Genomic DNA, 17,069 nt, shown 5'->3' with positions numbered 1-17,069 from the left:
TTTAAAGGTCTTAAAAAGTACTTTAAAAATGTTCATCACAAATTTTTACGAAAAATTGATAGTTTTTCCGTTATTCGAGCTCAAACTTCCGCATAAATTTACGAAAAAGAAAAAATTGATTTTCAGTGACTCATAAGTTGCTGAATATTATTTGAAAAATTCGATTCAAAATGATCAATTTCTTTGTTTTTTTATAAACTTCAATTTTGATAAGAATAATTTTTTCGAGAAAATGCGTAATTTTCGAGTTTTTCACGAAAAAATGTTGAAAAACGTGTTTTTTTTAAATTTTCGTCATAACTCGCTTAATTTTCATGGCAGGCGGTTTTGTAAAAACTCATTTTAAAGGTCTGAAAAAGTACTTTAAAAATGTTTATTACAGTTTTTTACGAAAAATTGATAGTTTTTCCGTTATTTGAAATCAAACTTCTGCATAAATTTCTGAAAAAGAAAAAATAGATTTTCAGTGACTCATAAGTTGCTGAATATTATTTGAAAAATTCGATTCAAAATGATCAATTTCTTTGTTTTTTTATAAGCTTCAATTTTGATAAGAATAATTTTTTCCAGAAAATGCGTAATTTTCGAGTTTTTCACGAAAAAATGTTGAAAAACGTGTTTTTTTTTTTAATTTTCGTCATAACTCGCTCAATTTTCATGGCAGGCGGTTTTGTAAGAACTCATTTTAAAGGTCTGAAAAAGTACTTTAAAAATGTTTATTACAGTTTTTTACGAAAAATTGATAGTTTTTCCGTTATTCGAGCTCAAACTTCCGCATAAATTTACGAAAAAGAAAAAATTGATTTTCAGTGACTCATAAGTTGCTAAATATTATTTGAAAAATTCGATTCAAAATGATCAATTTCTTTGTTTTTTTATAAACTTCAATTTTGATAAGAATAATTTTTTCGAGAAAATGCGTAATTTTCGAGTTTTTCACGAAAAAATGTTGAAAAACGTGTTTTTTTTTAATTTTCGTCATAACTCGCTTAATTTTCATGCTAAACGGTTTTGTGAAAGCTCATTTTAAAGGTCTGAAAAAGTACTTTAAAAATGTTTATTACAGTTTTTTACGAAAAATTGATAGTTTTTCCGTTATTTGAATTCAAACTTCTGCATAAATTTCTGAAAAAGAAAAAATAGATTTTCAGTGACTCATAAGTTGCTGAATATTATTTGAAAAATTCGATTCAAAATGATCAATTTCTTTGTTTTTTTATAAACTTCAATTTTGATAAGAATAATTTTTTCGAGAAAATGCGTAATTTTCGAGTTTTTCACGAAAAAATGTTGAAAAACGTGTTTTTTTTTAATTTTCGTCATAACTCGCTTAATTTTCATGCTAAACGGTTTTGTGAAAGCTCATTTTAAAGGTCTGAAAAAGTACTTTAAAAATGTTTATTACAGTTTTTTACGAAAAATTGATAGTTTTTCCGTTATTTGAATTCAAACTTCTGCATAAATTTCTGAAAAAGAAAAAATAGATTTTCAGTGACTCATAAGTTGCTGAATATTATTTGAAAAATTCGATTCAAAATGATCAATTTCTTTGTTTTTTTATAAACTTCAATTTTGATAAGAATAATTTTTTCGAGAAAATGCGTAATTTTCGAGTTTTTCACGAAAAAATGTTGAAAAACGTGTTTTTTTTTCTAAATTTTCAATCGCGAATAACTCAGAAACTATTAAGTTAAATAAAAAACGTTATTCTACATTTTCTTCATAAAATTCAATTCTCTATCTAGTCATGTTAAAAATAAGGCCCGCGGGCCGTTTTCGGCCCCCGCGTCGTATCAATAAGGCCCGCGATCGCAATGTGCCACAAAAAGAAGAATAATGTTTTTTAGAGCTTTTAGATTTCATTCGATGTTTCAAATACTCGTACTCTCAAATCTACAAATATTTATAAGTAATTTCAAGGGCCTATATAAAGACATTATCGCCATCTCTTACTAGCAAACGGAAAAATCTTATTATTTTTATCGACAACTACAAAATCCTCAACGCGTTTCGATTCTAGACTAGAATCTTCCTCAACCATATAAAACGAGTGCGTAGGCGCGACGTGAGTCAGTTGAGTCGAGTAATCGAAGAAGGATTTTAATTGTACCGCGAAATACTGATTGTGAAACACAGAAACGTAAAGTTGATAGTAAGTGCAGAGTTTTTCACTCTAAATGGGAAATTCATTTCGTGCGGGCCAGTCCGAAACTGTGATTCCCGCTTCCTCCAAATAATTGTTAACAATTCTGGTGGTATTTGGACGAGAATCATCCCGTATCAAAATGAATTTTTCACCAACAAATGAAGCAAATGGGATCAAAGTTTCTAGAAGAACTTCATCGATGTACCTTCGAGCAATCAGAGCCCCGATAAATTCAGTCCGGAGACCATGACATTGAGCGAATTGCTCCTAATTCTGTCTCGATCGTCTGAGTGGTATAGACCACCAATTCTCCATTGAATTTGTCTACGCTGGAAGCATTTTAGTCTCTGTGCTTTGATCTGGTTCATCAATTGTAATTTACCACAAAACTTTCCGGATTTAGATTCTCCCTGTATGCAGTATATAAATTAACTTGTTAAGCAGAAGCTCGGAGACATAAGTATGTAAAATGGACAAAATGGAAGCGTGAATTAAGCACCGACGAGCAAACACGTGACGATTTGTCACGGTTCGTAAAAGTCCACTTTGAACAACCGCTGCGGAATCCTTCAGGCGGAAAACTGAAACTTTTTTTTATGTAGAAACTCCACATCCCAAAGAATTTAATAAGAACAAGAGTCTTAATATATTTTCGTTGCTATTTTCAAAAATATACAGGGAAGAGAAGTTTTTTTATCGTATTCGATTTATTCATGAATTAAATGACGATTCGGGGTAATTTACCTCTACAAAAATGCGAAGAAATAAAAATGATGAATATTCAAATGAATATTTGCCTTTTCCAAAAACTCGCTTTCGGATTTTTCACGTGAATTTTCCTCAATTGATCCCCATTTTCGTCCAAGGCGTTATGGATATTTTTCTATCTTCAAAACGTACTTTCTTTTTCATTATTTTGTATGGTGAAAAATAATTCGCTCGAAAATACGTATTTTCGTCCCTAGGGACGTAAACCCATAAAAAAAGTATAAATTACGCGGGCCAAATAATGAATTTTCAGCCCTGTGCGTCATGTAAATGTATAACTTTCAAAAATCTCCAAAAAAGTACGATATCTCAAGAATGGTGGCACTTAGAAAAAAAATCATAGAAACCATTTTTGTAAAGAACTTCAAGATCTACAAATTTTGTTTGAAGTTTTTTTTGATAAAACTCACCGTTTTCGAGTAAAATCCAAAAAACCTCAAATATTAACCTTTGACCCCGAATAACTTTTGTAGCATACATAGAATCGATTTGTAATGATAAAGTACGTAATTTCGTCCCTAGGGACGTAAACTCATAAAAAAAGTATAAACTCGCGGGCCAAATAATGAATTTTCAGCCCTGTGCGTCATGTAAATGTATAACTTTCAAAAATCTCCAAAAAAGTACGATATTTCAGGAATGGTGGCACTTAGAAAAAAAATCATAGAAATCATTTTTGTAAAGAACTTCAAGATCTACAAATTTTGTTTCAAGTTTTTTTTGATAAAACTCACCGTTTTCGAGTAAAATCCAAAAAACCTCAAATATTAACCTTTGACCCCGAATAACTTTTGTAGCATACATAGAATCGATTTGTAATGATAAAGTACGTCATTTCGTCCCTAGGGACGTAAACCTATAAAAAAAGTATAAATTACGCGGGCCAAATAATGAATTGTCAGCCCTGTGCGTCATGTAAATGTATAACTTTCAAAAATCTCCAAAAAAGTACGATATCTCAAGAATGGTGGCACTTAAGAAAAAAATCATAGAAACCATTTTTGTAAAGAACTTCAAGATCTACAAATTTTGTTTCAAGTTTTTTTTGATAAAACAAACCGTTTATGAGGAAAATCCAAAAAACCTCAAATATTAACCTTTGACCCCGAATAACTTTTGTAGCATACATAGAATCGATTTGTAATGATAAAGTACGTCATTTCGTCCCTAGGGACGTAAACTCATGAAAAAAGTATAAACTCGCGAGCCAAATAATGAATTTTCAGCCTTGTGCGTGATGTAAATATTTAGCTTTCAAAAATATCCAAAAAAGTACGATATCTCAAGAATGGTGGCACTTAGAAAAAAAATCATAGAAACCATTTTTGTAAAGAACTTCAAGATCTACAAATTTTGTTTAAAATTTTTTTTGATAAAACTCACTGTTTTCGAGAAAAATCCAAAAAACCTCAAATATTGACGTTTGACCCCGAATAACTTTTGTAGCATACATAGAATCGATTTGTAATGATAAAGTACGTCATTTCGTCCCTAGGGACGTAAACCTATAAAAAAAGTATAAATTACGCGGGCCAAATAATGAATTGTCAGCCCTGTGCGTCATGTAAATGTTCAATTTTCAAAAATTCCAAAAAAGTACGATATCTCAGGAATGGTGGCACTTAGAAAAAAAATCATAGAAACCATTTTTGTAAAGAACTTCAAGATCTACAAATTTTGTTTAAAATTTTTTTTGATAAAACTCACTGTTTTCGAGAAAAATCCAAAAAACCTCAAATATTGACCTTTGACCCCGAATAACTTTTGTAGCATACATAGAATCGATTTGTAATGATAAAGTACGTCATTTCGTCCCTAGGGACGTAAACCTATAAAAAAAGTATAAATTACGCGGGCCAAATAATGAATTGTCAGCCCTGTGCGTCATGTAAATGTTCAATTTTCAAAAATTCCAAAAAAGTACGATATCTCAGGAATGTTGGCACTTAGAAAAAAAATCATAGAAACCATTTTTGTAAAGAACTTCAAGATCTACAAATTTTGTTTCAAGTTTTTTTTTATAAAACAAACCGTTTATGAGGAAAATCCAAAAAACCTCAAATATTAACCTTTGACCCCGAATAACTTTTGTAGCATACATAGAATCGATTTGTAATGATAAAGTACGCAATTTCGTCCCTAGGGACGTAAACTCATAAAAAAAGTATAAACTCGCGGGCCAAATAATGAATTTTCAGCCCTGTGCGTCATGTAAATGTATAACTTTCAAAAATCTCCAAAAAAGTACGATATTTCAGGAATGGTGGCACTTAGAAAAAAAATCATAGAAATCATTTTTGTAAAGAACTTCAAGATCTACAAATTTTGTTTCAAGTTTTTTTTTATAAAACAAACCGTTTATGAGGAAAATCCAAAAAACCTCAAATATTAACCTTTGACCCCGAATAACTTTTGTAGCATACATAGAATCGATTTGTAATGATAAAGTACGTAATTTCGTCCCTAAGGACGTGAACCCACAAAAAAAGTATAAATTACGCGAGCCAAATAATGAATTTTCAGCCCTGTGCGTCATGTAAATGTATAACTTTCAAAAATCTCCAAAAAAGTACGATATCTCAGGAATGGTGGCACTAAGAAAAAAAATCATAGAAACCATTTTTGTAAAGAACTTCAAGATCTACAAATTTTGTTTGAAGTTTTTTTTGATAAAACAAACCGTTTATGAGGAAAATCCAAAAAAACTCAAATATTAACCTTTGACCCCGAATAACTTTTGTAGCATACATAGAATCGATTTGTAAAGATAAAGTACGTAATTTCGTCCCTAGGGACGTAAACTCATAAAAAAAGTATAAACTCGCGGGCCAAATAATGAATTTTCAGCCCTGTGCGTCATGTAAATGTTTAACTTTCAAAAATATCCAAAAAAGTACGATATCTCAGGAATGGTGGCACTTAGAAAAAAAATCATAGAAACCATTTTTGTAAAGAACTTCAAGATCTACAAATTTTGTTTAAAGTTTTTTCTGATAAAACTCACCGTTTTCGAGTAAAATCCAAAAAACCTCAAATATTGACCTTTGACCCCGAATAACTTTTGTAGCATACATAGGATCGATTTGTAATGACAAACCCCAGCCCTCCACCAATATTTGGCTTTCCAGGAAAGCAAAGTAGATTGTAATAGAAGAAAAATGTGTCAACCACACAACATACCAAAAAGAACGTCAACTTATATGTAAATTTCGGCAACACAAATTTAGTTTTACCACCAATCATGACGCTAGTGTAATGTGTCACTACTGTCAATGTCAATATGTCATTCGTCATCGAATTCTGATGTCCCGCTACATTTTTTTCATATTTCGGTAGGTAATATTATCAAAAATATAGTTTATAATTATGATTACTTGTTGAAATCGGTTTGAATTAAGAATATGTCAGCATACAGTCAGATTGTAATTTTAAATTAAGTTATTTTACAAATTGCAATCGAAGTATTTTTTTATCGTGCTAAATCGGAACGTGTAAATTCAAATGAACCGCGAAAACAGATTAATTCCGCCAACTACCATCGAGGGCACTGGCATCGAAAATCCGCCATGTTGTTACGTGTATTTCTTCAATTTTGAAAAACTTTTACAATATTTGAATAACTCACTGTACATTTTCAAATGTTTCAATCTATAATATCGTTCTAATAAAATTTTTCAAGCGACAATAACTGATAAGATTGTTTATCATTCCAATATGTACTTTAATTTCAAATACGTTTTATGGGGATCGGTTTATGAGTTTATTAGATCATTATCAGGTGTTTCTTTTACGAAACTCTTGATATAGACTTTTAATTAGTCTTTTGTCATGTGATAAACAATTCTATTAATTAAAAACACAAAACTTAATAATCTTGAGTCCGCAGACAGTTAGAACTGTCAATACCGAATGGTACATCGTCATTTGTTTGTCAGGTGTATTTGAATTGAACCAATCGTAGATTTTCTAACCTCGAAAATGCGAACTGTCATGCGTCAATTCAAACGGAAACGAGTTTGAATTGTCAAAACATCGAATTGATGCGTCATACATTCTGGTAGATCAAAAATAAATTACAATTGGCCTTATAACTATTTATTTTTATTTGTCTATGTTGAAACTTGGATAGCAATCGTCCAAAATGGCGTACTTACTTTTATGATTCATTTTCCTTGTATAAAATTCGATCTGTTGATATCAAATTCGTTTATAAAGAGAGCAACTCCATGACAGTGTAAAATATATACTGTCGACGGATAGCTCTCTTCATTCCCGAATTTTTTTTAAACATTAACCCCTCTCAAATCCTAAATGATTGATTGCCTGAAATAAAAAATATACTTTATAGGTTAGAAAACTGTTTTATGCTTGTTGGTACTGAAAAAAAAAAGAATTATCGAATATATCAACACTGGATAACTTTGTGGTCGATTTAAACTACGTATTTAACAACTTGGGCGATCATTTTAAAGTTTTCAAAATATGTCAAATGAAATAAATAAAAAAACTTTACCATTCGATTTCTTTTCTTTTGTTTTTCGTTTCAACACCGAAGCAAACTCAACATTAAATGACAAAATACGAGAAGTACTTTGAGAAAACAGTTTCGAATCAACTCTACATACACAGGATCGTATTCAGAATATTAATCTACCGAGTTTTGAACTGTAATTCGTGATAAAAATCAACTGAACTTAATTATTTATAAAAATGATATATTAAGATAGTTTATAACATATTTAATGCAAACAACTTAATAATAAAAAAAAACAACACAAAATACAAAGATAACAATAAGATAGAAGAAGAAAAAAGATTTACTATTAATAGTTTCTGTTGCAATTGGGCTTATTACAACTCTGTCGTATGATAATTATGTGTGTTTGCTACCAACATACTTAGTACTACCTAATTTTCACATGATGCATCTCAATTTTTATTTACATTTCAAATTAACAGCTTCGGAGTAAACTTAAGTCGCAGACACAAATCTAATTACAAGATAAAAGGTCATTTGTCTATGTGGGATTTGAAAAGATTTTCTAGAAAGTTAATATAAAAAAAAGAAGATGTAAAGAGTCATACAAGGTGTGTCACGTAAATTATATAGTCATATAACAAAAATAACATTACAAACATAACTTATAACTTGATATTTGTTTGCTATATTGATTAAAAAAATTATTTGTTTTCGGTTTACACTATATACATTTTTGAATTATGAATTGATTAATTCGTTAAGAAATATGACATTTTATGTATATTTTCAAAGTCAACTTTCTTCTTTTCCTTAAGGTTGACAAAGCCTCAGCTGCCACGGCTGTTCGGCCTGTTTTTTAGTTTGTTAGTATTGCCTTGCGCTAAGAATTAACCGTAAGCTCTATTCGTAGTCTTCAGAGACCTGTTTTTAACGTCGTATGTCATTAGTTTAGGTTCTGTTGTTAAACGCATCTTCGTGTCAGTTCTACTCTATGATTTTTTCTTCCGACTTTCATCTGTCATTTCTGTCACCTTGCAATGTATCGAGTAGGAATTTTTAATTTATGAATGATTCGAGAAAGGAAATGTACAACCTCGTGATAAAAAAAATTAATAACGGAGTCATACATCGTTTCATTAACTTTATCACACGGAACATTTCATAAGCGTATTATATTATATGTAACAGCAATAAATTCAAATGTTTACTATAGATAAAGATAAACTCGTTCCTAATAAAACAAAGCTATAAATAAACACGTAAGATATTCTTGGAAATAATTTTTTTTTTGTTGTAAATGTAAAGAAAGATTAATTTTTGATTATGGAATACATCAATAGTTGTTTTTACAAATATTCTATCAAAATGTACCAACACCGCTGAATAAAAATATATTTTTTTAAATTTTCCAATCCCATTCTCATTTATGACCTAGATTGAGACGCCCGGTATATATTTTAATTATAAAAATTTAATATTTATTACGTATGGTTTAAGTATCTCAAATTGTAATCTGTGTATTATCAACTAGTTTTATTTGAATAAGAATTTGTTATTCATTTTATTACCCTTACAATTAGGCTAAATATATAAATCATCTCCAGATAACCTTGATATAAAGATAACGATTTAACGTTATTTGCAAAGATGATACAATACATCGTAAATTTTTTGGTTAAATTAATTAGATGTACAAAAACTTGCCGTTATTTTCTTTTCTCACAACAATTAATCAACAATATCAACTTCTAAATAAATAAAAAACGAACAAAAAAGCACATCGCCCTGTATTTATCAATTTCTAAGCATTCTAAACGATTGGTTTAGACATTACGACAAATAGAATTGTGGTTAAGTACGTCAAAATATTTCTATTTCAACTTCATAACAACTATAGACTAGATAATTATGTAAAATGTTTATGTTGTGACATTTTCGAAATAATGGAATATATTATCAACACACTGTATAAATATGAGCCTTAAATGATGATAATTAGCAAGAAAATAAGTATTTATTTTTATCGTTGACATATATGCTAATAAGCGGCAATCGAATGTGATAAAATTCAATTTTGTTATTGGCCCAAGGCTGTACGCCTGGTTATCAATTGTTAAACGTGTGACACTGAAGATTATAATTAATAAACTATCTCGCTTGTATATAAAATAAATTTTATTATAAATCTAATTATAAATATATACCTTCAATACCGCGTTCTTTATTATTATTCTTAAGTCAATCAAGTTAGACGTTTTGTCAATTTGATTTAAATAGACGTTAGGAACGTTCTTTTGTGTACGTTGATCAAGAACAATATAATCTATATTTAAGAAACGCTTCTAATATCGCATGAATACAATTAAAATTTATCAGTTCTTCTACCTATTTATTATATCATTATTAATTATTTTATAGAAGCGTTATTTAATAGTGATTAGAATAACTCAAGCAATTGTTTTGTATGTAAAATAAATTGTATCATAGATCTAATCGTGAGACAAAATAGTAACGATTGTGTTTTCTGATTTAATCTGATAATAATCTGTCAATTTGGAAAAAATAAAACGTTGTTGATAGAAACGTTATTTAGTGTATGTTTTTAATAAATTATATAACATTTATATTTGAAAAACGATTCTAATATTTCATGAATATTATTGAAATTAACTAGATTTGTTTGGTGGAAGTGCTTTTTAATAGTTAAATAGAATTATTCTAGCACTTGTTTTTGTTATATGAAATAAATTTTATAATAAATACGATGTAGTAACGATGGTGTAAATGTTTTCCGATTCAATTTGATTATAATGAGTAGGTTCTGTCAAATTGGAAAAAATAAAACGTTGTTGATAGAAACGTTATTTAGTGTATGTTATTAATGACTTATATAACATTTATATTTGAAAAACGATTCTAATATGTCATGAATATTATTGAAATTAACTAGATTTGTTTGGTGGAAGCGTTTTTTAATAGTGATTATCAAATAGAATTATTCTAGCACTTGTTTTTTTGTATATAAAATAAATTTTATAATAGATCCGATCATAGGGCAATGTAGTAACGATTGTGAAACTGTGTTCTGATTTAATTTGATTATAAGCAGTAGGTTATGTCAAATTGAGAAAAATAAAACATTGTTATTAGGAACGTTCTGTTGTGTATGTAAGAATAGTAACACTACCACTTGTTCTTGGATATAAATAAATAGTTGTTAGAAATTTCATCGTGAGACAAAAATATAGTATATAATTGATCGAAAATAAAGAATAAATTAATAAAACATTGTAATTTAATGCAGAAACATCGAAATATATTATTTTACTAACATAATTAAACTAGCTAATTAAGCTATAATGTTTAATGCAATGTTTTTTAGTAATAAATCATTTTTTTCATGAAAAAATATATAAAGAAAAATACTTACTGGCTATCTATGAAGCAGTACCGCGATGAAAAGATAATCACTTGCTGCCGTGGGCGTAGTACCTGTAATATGTGACACGTAACCGCTACCATAAGTACTCTATCTTGCGTCATACCTGTTATCACAAACACCTGCATAGAGGGGCGAATTTTATCAGTGTTATAATTTCGAACGCGGTTGAATTGTTTACTCCCGAATACAATGTAATCCCAACAACCATTGTTTTCGATTTGTTCGGTCTTCTTTATTCAAGATAAATCTATTGCTACCGCTGGAATTTTCGCTTTTCTCGTATAACCGTTTTATTGAGTGTTTTTTTTTTATTAAAATGATTTTGATCTAATATCAAGACTGAAATCAAATCTTGACATATAAAACTGTAGTCTATGGTTTAAAAAATTTAGTTTTATTCTATTTCCTGTGTGAATCTGTCTTTTAGCCTCCCTCCAGGGTCTCTTCCGCAAAGAATATGACAATCTACCTAACCAAATATGTCAGAATATCATCTGATGTCACAAAATACACGACATTACCTCAGAATATAATAAAATATAAACAAAAAACATAATAAGGTGAATAAAATGTTAGTACAGTCTTAAATTTGTCACTAGATGTTAATACAAGTGCGTCCTACTTGTTGCGAAAGAGTCCTTGACCTTCCCCACCCCAAAGTTGTCATAGGACATGAAATTAGCTGCCGCTGATTACATAATTTACTTAATTAATTACAATAATAGTAATTTTTCGTTCCACACCGTATATATGATCCCGTTAAGGACCTATCAGGTCAGGAATTATTCGAATTAATTCTTTTTTTTTTTAATATTTTAACGTTATCTATAGCCTTCGAAATTTAGGTGACTAATTTTGCTACTCACACTATAATTATCTCTATGCCTTATATTTACATAATATTAATGTTTCTATTGAAATTATAATCCGTTTTTCATGATATTGTAAATACTTACTTTTCTTTTGTGCTTACATAGCCATATTAAATCTTCGTGTAAAGTTTCATAATAACCTCGAAAATATATTTAGGAGCATAGCATATAAAAAATCTTTTTACAATCACAACAGTTCGTGTGATAAAAATTAAACTTATTTAGTCATTAATAAATTAATTTATTTGAAGTATTATATAAAAAAATGTATTTAATTATAGCATGCAGCATCACATATTATGTGTGGTAATCGTCATAACCCCTTTAAGTTCTGATTTATAGTATTTGCTTTGTTGATAACAAAGATGATGAACTTTCATATTTACTTAAGCGATAACTCGAACTAAATATTCTCGCAATCTTTCTCTAACAATACATTACTCAGTATATTAAAAAGATAACTACGAAACTCTAAACTATAAATAAACCAAATTAAAATTTTAGTATATTATATGTAATTTTTTCAGTTCTGGCAACATTGCTCCCAGATCACTATAAGAAAGTACTTAATTTTTTATGAAACCAAAAGTTTATATAGTAGTAGAATTATAATAATAAAAATAAATAATTACAATTGAAAAGTTTATTATTAATATTTATCTAAGCTGAGATTATTAAATATATCATTGATACTAGACAATTACACGGCCGGATATTAGCGTATGTTTTGTGAAAAAAAAAATGGCTGCCGGATATCAGCTGGGAAGTTAGTCTTCCAACGCACTTTTTGAAAATTGATCTTAAATATATCTCAAAAAACCACTTTTTGCATTAAAAACTCTATGAAATATATGTTTTTATTTGAGTCCAGCAGACCATATTCTATACTGTAATAATAATACGATTTCCCGTAAAAATAACACACCAAACGTCACAGATAAATTATTAACAATACATTTAAACATATTGTAACTTGGTGGATTAGTCAATTTCAATTAGAAAATTGTTTAATTATTATCGGTTCCTATGCTTTGAAACACGTTTTTATACACACTCGAATTAATGCCCGAAGATAGGCAACTAACAATTCGCATAGCTGGAAGGTCAAATATAGTTGATCACGTTTTAATCTAAAAAAACCACGCTGATGATACATATTTTTTGCATTAAAAACTCTATCAAATATATGTTTTTATTTGAGTCAATATGATATATACTGTAATAATAATACGATATCTCGCAAAAATAATACAGCCAAACGTCACTTTTAAATTATTTTTCTTCTTCGGAAAAACAAGTTTTATCAAACAATACATTTAAACATATTGTAACTTGGTGGATTAGTCAATTTCAATTAGAAAATTGTTTAATTATTATCGGTTCCTATGCTTTGAAACACGTTTTTATACACACTCGAATTAATGCCCGAAGATAGGCAACTAACAATTCGCATAGCTGGAAGGTCAAATATAGTTGAACATACTTTAATCCAGACCTAATTTACACAAAAAACTCTAGATACACGTAGAAATTATCAACTTTAAATTGACACAATCATTTTGCTAAGTGGTTTCTGTAGGAAAGTAGTGTGTGATAGTGTTTAAATACGAAAATGCTTTTGAGAACTGGTAGATATCTGGTTTCAACGTTGCAGAGTATGTAATTTTTATTCAAATTGAAATACTTATCAAATAAAATTTTAATTCAAAGATTGCCTTCAACAATTTTATTAGGTTTATTAAGAGTCAGCATAATTTTTATTTAAAAGATAGTTAATATCTTCCACGTAATAACTATGAATAGTGAGTTTTTCTGTAATCCAAATATCTTGATATATGTTTACAATTTATAATTGATAGGATGAATGGGAACTTTATAACAAAAACTTTTTACAACAATTAACGATATGAACGGGATTGTAATTGTAATCATGTATTGTATACATAATTAATTAGATGAATGAAATATTGTATTGTGTATTGCCTATCATCTGAAATTAGATTTTCTTTTAAAATATTTTCTTTATTTATTTGGAATCGAGGATTTCTATTTATATAAAAATATTGGTTACCTAGGAAATGTCTATTTTTATCAAATATCTAAAAGTATACGTTACGAATTATCAAGAAAAATTTTTTTTTTCATTTGAATTATTACGTTAACGATATTTTTTGGTCCACTATATATATATATCTTAATACTGATTAACGTAATCAAGGTTGTTGTCAAGTAATTAAAAGTTACTATTATGAAGATACGTAATAAAAATAATTGAACGCTCGTCAAATGTTTTTTAAGTACATGGTGGCCCAAATTGAACAAATAGAATTGCTAAAGTAAGAATTAATAAAAAATCATTGTATTACAACATATCTAATTTAAATGAGTATAATAAACATAAAATTTTCATTATCTTTAGCAAGAAACGCCAGCAATGTATCGTTCATTGGACTGGGTCAAATGGGCAACAGAATGGTAAAAAATCTTACCAGCAAAGGTCAAGAGGTCAAAGTATTCGATATACTACCGGCAGCTCTTAACAGTGCAGCCAATTTAAAAGGTGCCAAGTTATGTAGTTCAGCAGAAGAAGCTGCTAAAGACGCTAATATCGTTATTACAATGTTACCTACTGGAGATATAGTCAAAGAAACCCTACTTGCAGAAAATGGTATTTTAAAAGGTGATACATCTGTTGTTACCCATAAAACGGAACTGTTTTATTGAATTATGTTAATTTTCGTGGTTATAGGTATTCCAAAAAAATCGCTATTCATAGACTGCTCAACTATAGAACCGAAAATGGCACAAGAACTTTCGAAAATATCCAAGGAAAACAATATCAGATATATCGATGCTCCTGTATCAGGAGGTGTCACTGGGGCGGAAGCGGGAACTTTAACTTTCATGATTGGAGGTGATCCAAACGATATGAAAGAAGCAGAACCGGTGCTCAATAAGATGGGCGGAAAGATTTTCCATTGTGGTAATATCGGTGCAGGTCAAATTGCAAAACTTTGCAATAACTTGATTTTAGGTGAGTTTTTCCACACTTACTAAATGGAAAATAGTGAATAATATCCAAATAACTGACAAAAAAATCAATAAACAATTTTTTAAACGAACTTAAATAATATTATTTGGCTTTTTTTTTTTATTAACGAGACCAGAATGTTATCGGAAAAAGAAGAATGTATTTTGGGTGTAGAACGGAGTGTACTCTATAAAATTTGACGTTGTCAATGTTACTGTCTTAAAAATTAAAATTATATTCTTAAGTTTTATATGAAATATATATTATGCACTAGTGAATAATAGGCACTATTATGTGTAGTGAATATGTCATAATGTGGTCGTGACATTAGACGGTTTATTCTATTTATAGGCATAACAATGATTGGTACGTGTGAGGCAATGAATTTAGGTATTAAATTGGGCCTAGATCCTAAACTTCTTACAAATATAATCAATGTATCTACGGGAAGATCTTGGTCATCAGATACATACAATCCTGTACCTGGTGTTATGCCAAATGTACCATCATCAAAAGGGTAAGATACTACTACTTAAATATATAATACTTTTTTATAAAATTTAACAATAATGGATATACAACCCTCTAAAAGGGGATTTGAAGACCTAATTTTTTTCATAAATAAGTTGAAATTCTAATATAATCTGAACAAACAAACTTAACTCACAATATCATATTTCTTCGACTTTTTTCTTCTGATACCTTTTTTTACATTTTTATTTCCATAAGAAGTAAATCGAAACGTCAATTTTTCCGTTTTTGTGACACTAATCTAACAAAATTTATCCAAAATCCAAACTATTTATGTAGAAAAAAATGTTTCGTATTCCTTAAGCCGATCCTGCTCTTCCACATCATGTCACATCAGTCGGTTGTCATGGTAACGTAAGGTATTCAAGTGGTAATAACCTCATATAGTGTCTAATGACAAAACTTTAATCAAAATTCCTTATGGATAATTTCCTTAGAATTTACTATACAAAAAAGTTCCTTAAGTAATTCTATAAATATCGATTTTATTAAACTCCAAGGTATTTCTATTCATATGTGGTATCCTAATTATATTATACAATTTTGAACCACCTTATGTAGAATGGACCCCAAAAAAATTATTTATTAACCCGCTTATACATAGGAACCTACAATTCTTGTGATTAAACACTCTGTAACTTATTTCAAATTTAAAACACTCCTCATTCACTCACATGAAGTTGCATATATCAGGTTATTCTTCTTTCCCTTATAGTTTGACCTTTACCCATATGATTACACAGTGTTCTATAAACATTTTTTAACTGTTTGAAAGAATTCACATGACCATTCTAGGACTTGGGATCGGCTGTAGAAGCAGCAAAAACAAAGAGGTCAAAAGTTAATACATAATTTTAAGAACTTGAAACTTTAAACTAGAAAGTTGATTTCTGGAATAAACTATTTAAAAAATTATAACTAAATGTTTTTGATTTTGATACTTGAATATTATACTTTTTTTGTTAGATATGAAGGAGGTTTTAGTGTACCCCTAATAGCGAAGGACTTGGGTTTGGCAGAAGCTGCAGCTTTAAGTTGTGGTACTCCTCTTTTATTAGGTGCCTTAACACATCAAATATACCGTGCTCTTATACTGAATGGTTATGGAGATAAAGACTTTGCAGTTGTGTATGAATTTTTGAAAGGGCAAAATAAATAACTCGACAAAAAACTTCTCGAGTGAACTTTTTTTTATATTCAATATACATATATACATACCTTTCAAGGTTACTGCTGTAAAATAAATCATTTATTTTTTTAATTAATATGAACAAAAATAAATATTATCACACATTATATTGAAACCATATGTTGAACCATGTGTCAATTTTGTATTTTGTATCAATAAATTTTATTTACTTAAAAAATCAAAATTAATGGTAAAAATCCCGATCCTATTCCTGCCTTTACATTACAAACCACTTATAAAACACCTTTCGTTATTTCACTATTCATTAATAAAACTACATTCTTGTTCAAACCGATTTAGTAATGAAAGAAAATCTTCAAAGTTGTTAAAAATATCTTAGAAATGATGGACCAAATAGAAACAAGATTTATTAATAAATATAAATTTGTTTTTCTTTCTTTTACGTCTGTAATCAAATGAGTGATAAACAATAGCGAATACAAACAATCTGTAAAATGTCAAAAATTTCTTCTTTTTTAATAATGGGATGTCAATTCACTTCTCTAGTAGGATATTTAAGATGGTTACTTCCGTTGCACTTGCTATCCATGTATAGAGATGGTAGTTATCCTTAAATTGAAGAATGTAGAGGTACCTTTACCCTTTATAC

General features: G+C 29.0%; 1 protein-coding gene and 1 long non-coding RNA gene across 2 annotated transcripts; one reads left to right on the top strand and one right to left on the bottom strand.

Annotated features, from left to right (window-relative positions):
* Positions 1–1,304: 1,304 nt before the first annotated feature.
* LOC130443500 (uncharacterized) lies at positions 1,305–10,895 on the bottom strand. Its single transcript, XR_008909846.1, has 3 exons — positions 10,825–10,895; positions 7,069–7,237; positions 1,305–1,466 (listed from the first exon to the last, which is right to left on the bottom strand). It is a non-coding gene; the product is annotated as an uncharacterized LOC130443500 (long non-coding RNA).
* A 2,156-nt stretch (positions 10,896–13,051) lies between these two features.
* On the top strand, positions 13,052–16,649 carry LOC130443499 (3-hydroxyisobutyrate dehydrogenase, mitochondrial). Its single transcript, XM_056778176.1, has 5 exons — positions 13,052–13,363; positions 14,128–14,388; positions 14,458–14,742; positions 15,091–15,256; positions 16,237–16,649. The coding sequence occupies exons 1-5, from the start codon at positions 13,321–13,323 to the stop codon at positions 16,427–16,429; spliced, it is 948 nt and encodes a 315-aa protein (XP_056634154.1). The 5' UTR covers positions 13,052–13,320; the 3' UTR covers positions 16,430–16,649.
* Positions 16,650–17,069: the final 420 nt, after the last annotated feature.

This window comes from Diorhabda sublineata, chromosome 4, assembly GCF_026230105.1.
Source record: "Diorhabda sublineata isolate icDioSubl1.1 chromosome 4, icDioSubl1.1, whole genome shotgun sequence".
Taxonomy (NCBI): Eukaryota; Metazoa; Arthropoda; class Insecta; order Coleoptera; family Chrysomelidae; genus Diorhabda; species Diorhabda sublineata.
Note: the sequence above shows the minus strand (reverse complement) of the source record. Positions and strands in the feature narration are given on the sequence as shown.